Below are 7,895 nucleotides of genomic sequence, written 5' to 3'. Positions count from 1 at the left end.
ATATATATATATATATATATATATATATTTCTCTCAACATTGCCTCAAGTCTGAGATGGTACGTACTGGATCCAACAAAATATTGGAGGCCTTGAAGTCGCGGTAGATGACTCTTTCTGAAGTGTGCAAGAATGCTAGACCTCGCGCAGCTCCGATTGCTATTTTAAGCCTTATATTCCATGAAAGTGGTTCTTGACCTTCTGCATTAAGTGAAATACAACACAAAAAGTTAATGGAAACTTTCTTCTGTGCATGTATTCCATGTAATTAATCCATTCCATTAATTAACATGTACATGTTTAGTTAATATACGTAGTAGCTATATAAGTTGCTTTGTATCTTACTTCTAAAGAGGTGGTTTTCCAAGCTTCCTTTCTGCATGTACTCATACACGAGAAGAAACTGATCCTCCTCGCAGCAATAGCCCAGCAATTTAACAAGGTTTGGATGCAAATACTTCCCTAAGAAATTCACCTCAGCCTGCACAAATTAATTTTCATCAAATTAAGTAGTTACTTCGAACTAACTCAGTACTCAAAATCAATAGACGCCGGGAATGGCCAGAGACTTATATATACAGCTATAGGTTCCTTGTGAACTAACTACCACGTTATTGATTGAAAAATATACGATAATGATCATCATATCTTATTATTTATATTTTGAAGTTGATGCTTTTGGACGGCAAAAGCCTAACTACCCAGCCAGAAGATGTTGTACATGAAATGACATGCGAATCGATTATTTATATTTAAACTCAATTACCTCCCATTCTTGCTTGCCTTGATAACTATCCGCGCTGGACTTCTTGACGGCGACGGCCATGCCGATGCCTGCCCTAGACGGCGCGTACGTCTTCTCGTCCACCCACCCCTTGAAAACCCTCCCAAAACCTCCTTCCCCGAGAATCGTATCCGGTTTGAAGTCTCGGGTTGCCTTCTTCAACGTCGCGAACGTAAACTCTTTCAAGTTAGGTTTCACGATCCTTCCTATAGTACTTGGGTCCGGACATGGAAGCTTATGAGTTGCCGGTTCTGAGGGTTTTGTCGACATCACTATTCCACTGCTCTCTTTCTTGGAGTACATCATTCTTTTTCTTCCAGCTTCTAATCCATCTGGTTTGATGCCTTTGATGTCTCTCATTGTTTCTGCGTATAGTTAATTAACACACAAGCAATCAGTCAAAACTTTAAACGATCGACCATGCATAATTGCATATGTATCGAAGAAATATGAACAAATTTACAAAGTGATCGAGTACATACCAGCTGGGCTAGGCTGCTTACTGACTGGTTGGCTATTATAATGTTTCACACGAGCTCCGAAACAGTTTCCCATCGCGATGATATCGATCACAGCTAGCACTAGTCGATCGATCTCTATTTTGTAGTTTCTGAAAGTCTAACTAGTTAGGCATATTCGGATAGAAGCGGATGTTATATGATGTGATTCACTGAGCTGAGGTTCCTGGAAAGGGAGGAGAAAGAACCCAGAAATAGCCAAGCAGGAGATATAAGCTAATAGGACTCTAGCTAGCCTTTCCATCTAATATATGGGAAAATGGGACCTTTTTGGCTTGAGACTTTTTCCTCTTGTCAAATTTTTCTTGCTAGATTGTGTCGTTTACTGGATCTTGTTTCTCCTTATTGCAACTATTTCCGACCCAATGTTTGTGTTAATTAATTACATCATATATTGAGGAGGAGGAATAAGTTGATATATGAGCAGTGAATCGAAAGCTCCTGTTAGCGAATCATGGACAAAACTATGAAGAAAGAAGAGGTATGGGATGGGAATATAATTAATATGAGAGGGTTTAGGTCAATAGCACAAGTGCAGACCAATCACTATATATTACCTAGCATTTTCTTGAAGCTATTGGCCCCGTTGACGGGCTCATTCAACCGTGAACCTCATGCATATATTTCTATTAACGTATTAACGTACTATATATATAGTTACGTTTGAGCTGTGAAATTAAACTTTGCTAGTTAATTTGCTTATCGTTAAATAAGACCCAGAAGATAGATCTCGCTAGCTAGCTAATAACCCCTAAAGATAGAGGGATGATTATATATTTGAGGTTGGAGATTGAGACGGAGATCTTTTTAAAACCTAAGGTATATTTTGTTCAATGATTTGCGCCGGAGCTAGCTTAGCACATGTTTTAGAAGTATGTGATCGGCATGTGAAATGTGCCATTTCTTTGCATAGCATAGCCTCATGACTTACAACACAACTAACAACTTTGGAAAATTCTAGAGTACCCACTAGTTTTCTATATCGTGGTTTTTTTTTGTTTTTTCTTTCAAACATAAAAGGGCATTTGGTTAAAACTTTTGTAATAAATGTTCATATGTTATAATAACGAAATGTGAACCAAATTTACATATTTACTTACAAAATTGAGAACGAATGTGTTGTCGAATTGTAAATTTTCAGATTTGGATCAAATAGACCATTTGTCTCCGTTCACGTAATATAGTTCTCGGTTTTGTAATTGAGTTGTGTTTTTTATATTGAGAAAATAATTACATCTTTCACAACGCTTTTACAAATATAAGGACATTTGGTTGAAAATTTTGTAATAAAATGCTCATATGTTGTAATTACGAGGTCTAGACCAAAATTACAGATTTATGACCCATTTTACAAAATTGAGGACGAATGTGTTGTCGAGATGGTAAATTTTCAAATTTAAACCGAATAGACCATTTGTTTTCGTTCATATAATATGGTTCTCGGTTTTGTAATTGAGTGATATATTTTGTATTGAGAAAATAATAACATTTTTCACAACGCTTTTACAAACATAAAAACATTTGAGCGAAATTTTTGTAATAAATGTTCATATATTGTAATTACGAGATATGAACCAGATTTACAAATTTATGACCCGTTTTACAAAATTGAAGACGAATGTGTTGTTGAAATTGTAATTTCAGATTTGGACTAAATAGACCATTTGTCCTCGTTCAAGTAATATGGTTCTCAGTTTTGTAATTGGGTACAAAGATTAGGACATTTCATTGAAACTTTTGTAATAAATGTCTATATGTTGTAATTACGAAGTCTGAGCCAAATTTACGTGTTCTGAACAAATGTACTTATATTTGTGTAATTGTGTTGTTAAGTTTGTAAAATATAAAAAAATAAAGATGTCATATGTCAGAATCTAAATGGGTAAATAAAAAGAAAAAAATGTATTAGGTATTGATGAGTATGCTAGCCTGTCTCCTAAAAAAATGTTATACTAGATAAATAGCGTACGTGACGCTCCGATCAAAAGCATTTGTGCCGGCCAAAAAAGTTGTCAAGTATGAACCAATTTACTATTACGTGGGGTAAAAAATGTTATACTAGATAAATAGCGTACGTCGGTCAAAAAAGTTCCCAAGTATGAACCGATTTACTATAATGTGGGGTAAAAGGTAGCAGCCAAATGGCGTTGTTGACATGTGCTCTACTTTTTTTGGTGGGTTTACTGACAGATTCTAGGAATAAAGTAAAACCTCTTCAAAACACAAAATTAAATAAAGTAAAACCCTCTTTAATTCATAAACAAACGTTAAAGGGAGAAACCAGCCAACTATAGCTTCAATGGGATTTCTAGAACATATTTGCAGTCAAACTGAGAAAGGATCAAAAGTGCCATTGTTATAAGAATGGAGAAATTTTGCAGCTGGATCCAGAGAGATTGCACCTTGACCAAGCTAAGCTTCCTTCTCATTACGATGGTGAATGATATATGTTTCTTTTGCTTCTTGTTTTCTTGGTGGTGTTGATGTTGATTAGGATTTAGGGTCCCATTTTAACGATTAATATCCAAGACTAGAAGAAATTCTTGAAAGCATGCAATGCTACAAAAGTCAGTCAGAGGCTGTAAGATGGGTCCTTCCAAGATGTATCATGCATGATGATGAGGGTTTTTCTTGTTTTGAAAAGTCGATCATCAGATGGGTAGAATAGCATTAAGCTTAATTCCTTAATTTAATCAACTCAATTCCTTTGGATGAGAATGAACTTCTGTTTCTTAATCTATAGCGAAAACGCATTAACCCAGGTACTACGCATTTCACTAATGTTGGTGGAGAACAACTAGTCAACTACCTTTACTTAGTGCTGTTGTACAACCTTGTCATTCTCATCAAACAGTAAACCATGTTAACTAATTGCAGATATGTTTGATAAGAACAGATTATATATGATTTAGGGACTGGGAAGGAGAAAGAGGTTGATGGGTAAGTAGAAGACACAAGGTTTTTTTTTTTCTTTTTCCTTTGATTGAAGAAGAAATGAAGGTCGCCGATGGCATAGAATAGAATAGAAATGAACAATAATAAACATGTATCAAACATTCAGACTACAAAGCTCTAAACAAAGACGAGGACTGGTTCGGGGAAGTGATCCGTGCAAAGCATCCATCTCATACAACAATACTCATTTTCTGTATCTATAAACAAATGATCAGAAGCTTTTCTCCAGTCTGATGATTTAATTGACACTGGGATGATTCGGCTCCCCATTCAACAATCATCCTAATCAATCATACACTACCTCTTATATTGGATACACCATGTTATGGTACTCCAATGCATTCCACATTGCCAGAAAACCTTCTGCTTCTTTTCTTCCCTTTCTTTTATTTTTGGCCAGAAAATGTTTCAAGAGCAGAAAAGGCCGAGGAAGAAAAAAAGAGAAGCCCCAAGAAAATAAAAGCTCATGGATAAACCCAAACCAATAGAAACAAAGAACAGCAAAACAAAGATGCCTCAAACTAAAAAACAGCAGGAAAAAAAAAAAAAAGACTAAGTATCTTAACTCTTAAGCTTCAAAACCCATAAAAGCAACCAAACTTTTGTATTTTCTGGTTGACTACTGTCTTTAGTCAATCAAACTCAGTATTCTTCTCCTTCAGATCAATTTTGCTGATTAATCATATCCTTGTATAGCTAAGTGCTTAACTCACCAAAAACAAAATTATTACCGTTGGTAATCTAACATAACATGGATTCAAAAACCACTGATCCCCATTTCCAAATACTCTATGGAAAACAAAAATCTCATTTTCAGTACTTTTGATGACATAGGTCTAGCAACAATAGAAGATGCTTTCTAACTCAAACAGCCACATGAACACGAATTTAAATTTATCAAAAAGCCACATATCCAAACCCAAGTGTACATATATACATAGATGTCCATTTACATACCAACTCTTCATATGTGTACATTTGGTATCTGGAACTTATCAGGTGTTTCTTTCCTTCTGAGTCTCACAAGGCTAGCCACCTGCAAATCAAACATTCGGAGCATGTAAGTTACTATGCAGAGATTAGCTCGGGTAATTAATCATTCATATGCAGACCAACTGTATAGAATAAGAGCATTCATCTAACTACAACTGAAAACAAGATGACAAAGACAAAACCAGAATAGAAAACGATGAGTAAATTTCATTACAGATGTTGCGGATACATTTGTGTCGAAGTGCAGTACATAACATAAACATGCTAGTACATTGATGAACATAATCATCTTCATTGCTTTTAAATTATCAAACAATCTACTTCAATTAAGAATCAAGAACTGTTAAGAAATAAAAAGTTTGAAAGTCACAAGTAAACAGAATTTCTAGAATTACTACATATAGCACGTCACCAATCATTTGTATACTACAGTTGACACACTATCACCTACAAGTCTACAACTGATGAATCTCCAACATATAACATTAGACAGGCTTGGTCCCTTATCCATAAGCACCTCATTTCTCACCCATGATTGTTAGAATAATTGAACTGATTCACTAAAAATGTGGTTCATACGACACTATCATGCTCTTTATTTTGGCATAACAACAGAATCAAGTGAACTGAGAAAATTTTGGATAACATAGTGACGACTAACACAACATAGAGAACAAGAGCAATACTCGGATTTCCTTCCATCTTAAACAGGTTATTAGTCATGTCGTATGCAAGCAAACTTTAGAAATGATTCAAAACATTGGCCATGGTGAGGAAATGGGAAAAATAATTGACACCATGTATGTTCCTTATTGCACACCTAATAACGTATTGCCTTCTTATTTTCTATAAAAGCTCTTGAGAATTTCATTTGTAATGCATACAAGCCATCATATATGCTATTTTTTCTTCCCCGCTGTATATGGTTTTCAAAGTAATAACATAATGGATATGTTGATTCTCTATCTATGTAAACGATGGATGAAAAAATTATGGCAGATTTAGACATGTGATCTTGTGCCTTACATCAATTGGAGTGTTTCAGCAGGTTGCACCCAAGAACTTCTAGCTAGAAGTTGAACTCATTCTACAATCTGATTCCCGAGAAAAGGTATCCCTGTACTTCTGCGACGGTGATGAAGAAATGGGACTATGAACCTCAGCTTTGCCCGGTTTGTTGTTCTGTGAAACCAAGTATTCAAGTGCTACAACAATATCACTGATAAGAGGGCGGAAAGTTGGTTGCTCTTGAAGACACATGGCAGTAATAGCAACTGCATGATGCAAACAACGAACCGGGAATCTTCCTTGCAATAAAGGATCGACTAACTGGACAAACTTCCTTCGGTCTTTCAAGAATGGACGAGACTGCAATTACAATAACAAAGGTGTGAAAGAGTTTATAACAAATGAAAAGGAGAAGTTATTATGATGAAAGTAGTCAAAAAGAGTTGAGCTGATAAGAGAGACTTCAGTAACGGTTCCATATCATACTCTTAATAGGACGTATTCATCTCCCAAGCCCTAGGAGATGCAGCAACTTCACAATAACCACAACAAAACAGTATAATTTGAATGAATCACTCTTTTGTTAATTTTTTTTATTTTTTATTTTTGAAATGTTCTTTTGTTAATTTTTAGGGTGATGCAAAAACCTTACATATGTCCACTCAAATTTGGGGAGACATAAACTGAAATAAAGTATATATAAGTTACTATAGCATCCCAGGTGGGAGAAGAAGATTCCAGAAAGAATGTGAGATTCATATTAAATAGTCGCAAGTAGACAGAAAACTGATAGAGAAAGGATACTAACCCAAGCTACTAGGTTCTGTTCTCCTTGCTTCTTAGTGCTGTCAATAGCCTTCTTGCCAGTTATCAACTCCAACATAACCACACCAAAGCTATAAATATCAGATTTAAGAGTCAACTTGCCACTCATAGCATATTCTGGTGCACAGTATCCATAGGTTCCCATAACTCTGGTTGAAACATGGGTGTTATCTCCCACAGGCCCAAGCTTAGCAAGTCCAAAGTCTGAAAGCTTTGGATTGAAATGATCATCCAACAATATATTTGCTGATTTCAAGTCACGGTAGATAACAGGTGGGTTAGCTTTGCAGTGAAGATATTCAAGGCCCCGTGCTGCACCAACAGCTATCTTAATTCGAGTATCCCAACTAAGTGGCTCTTGATCAGGATTCAGATCTGACAATAGTACCACACATGTTAGGCCATATACAATGGAAGTATAACAGTACAGAAAACAAAACAAAAAAGAAGCGACTATAAAAAGTTTAAATGTTTATGGTATCCAATAGTTCTTCAGGACATGCTCAATAGAAATACAATAACAAACTAAGATACTAATGTGATGCACAATTTCAATAAATTCAATTCAACCTCCTCCAACTCCTCTCAACCAAATGTCTTGGTGCACAACGCTAATATATACCCAACCTAAATATATATATATATATATACAGAGATTCTCAGGTGCGGACGTCCGCACCGCTTTACGGTGCGGATTTCCGTCCGTTCGCCACCGTACGGCGCCGGCAAGGGCGCGCCTCCACCCCAGCGGACTCCAGCAGCTTCCCCGACCACTTTCCATCCCCGTCGAATTGCAGTTTCCGGCCAAATTGA

At 36.1% G+C, this 7,895-nt stretch overlaps 1 protein-coding gene and 1 pseudogene across 2 annotated transcripts in view; both read right to left on the bottom strand.

Annotated features, from left to right (window-relative positions):
* LOC101297351 overlaps positions 1–1,477 on the bottom strand; it is a 3,774-nt pseudogene extending 2,297 nt beyond the window's left edge. The window contains exons 1-4 of the transcript XR_184780.1: positions 1,266–1,477; positions 766–1,148; positions 345–480; positions 67–200 (exon numbers count right to left, since the gene is read on the bottom strand). The product of XR_184780.1 is annotated as a protein kinase APK1A, chloroplastic-like (transcript). The remainder of the gene's footprint in view (positions 1–66; positions 201–344; positions 481–765; positions 1,149–1,265) is intronic.
* A 3,508-nt stretch (positions 1,478–4,985) lies between these two features.
* The window catches only part of LOC101297059 (serine/threonine-protein kinase PBS1-like), a 6,409-nt gene continuing 3,499 nt past the window's right edge, over positions 4,986–7,895 (bottom strand). Inside the window, exons 5-7 of the mRNA XM_004300629.1 lie at positions 7,066–7,457; positions 6,276–6,617; positions 4,986–5,292 (exon numbers count right to left, since the gene is read on the bottom strand). Coding sequence (XP_004300677.1) covers positions 6,315–6,617; positions 7,066–7,457 — 695 coding nt within the window. The 3' untranslated portion in view covers positions 4,986–5,292; positions 6,276–6,314. The remainder of the gene's footprint in view (positions 5,293–6,275; positions 6,618–7,065; positions 7,458–7,895) is intronic.

Source organism: Fragaria vesca, linkage group LG5 (genome assembly GCF_000184155.1).
Source record: "Fragaria vesca subsp. vesca linkage group LG5, FraVesHawaii_1.0, whole genome shotgun sequence".
NCBI classification, from domain to species: Eukaryota; Viridiplantae; Streptophyta; class Magnoliopsida; order Rosales; family Rosaceae; genus Fragaria; species Fragaria vesca.
Note: the sequence above shows the minus strand (reverse complement) of the source record. Positions and strands in the feature narration are given on the sequence as shown.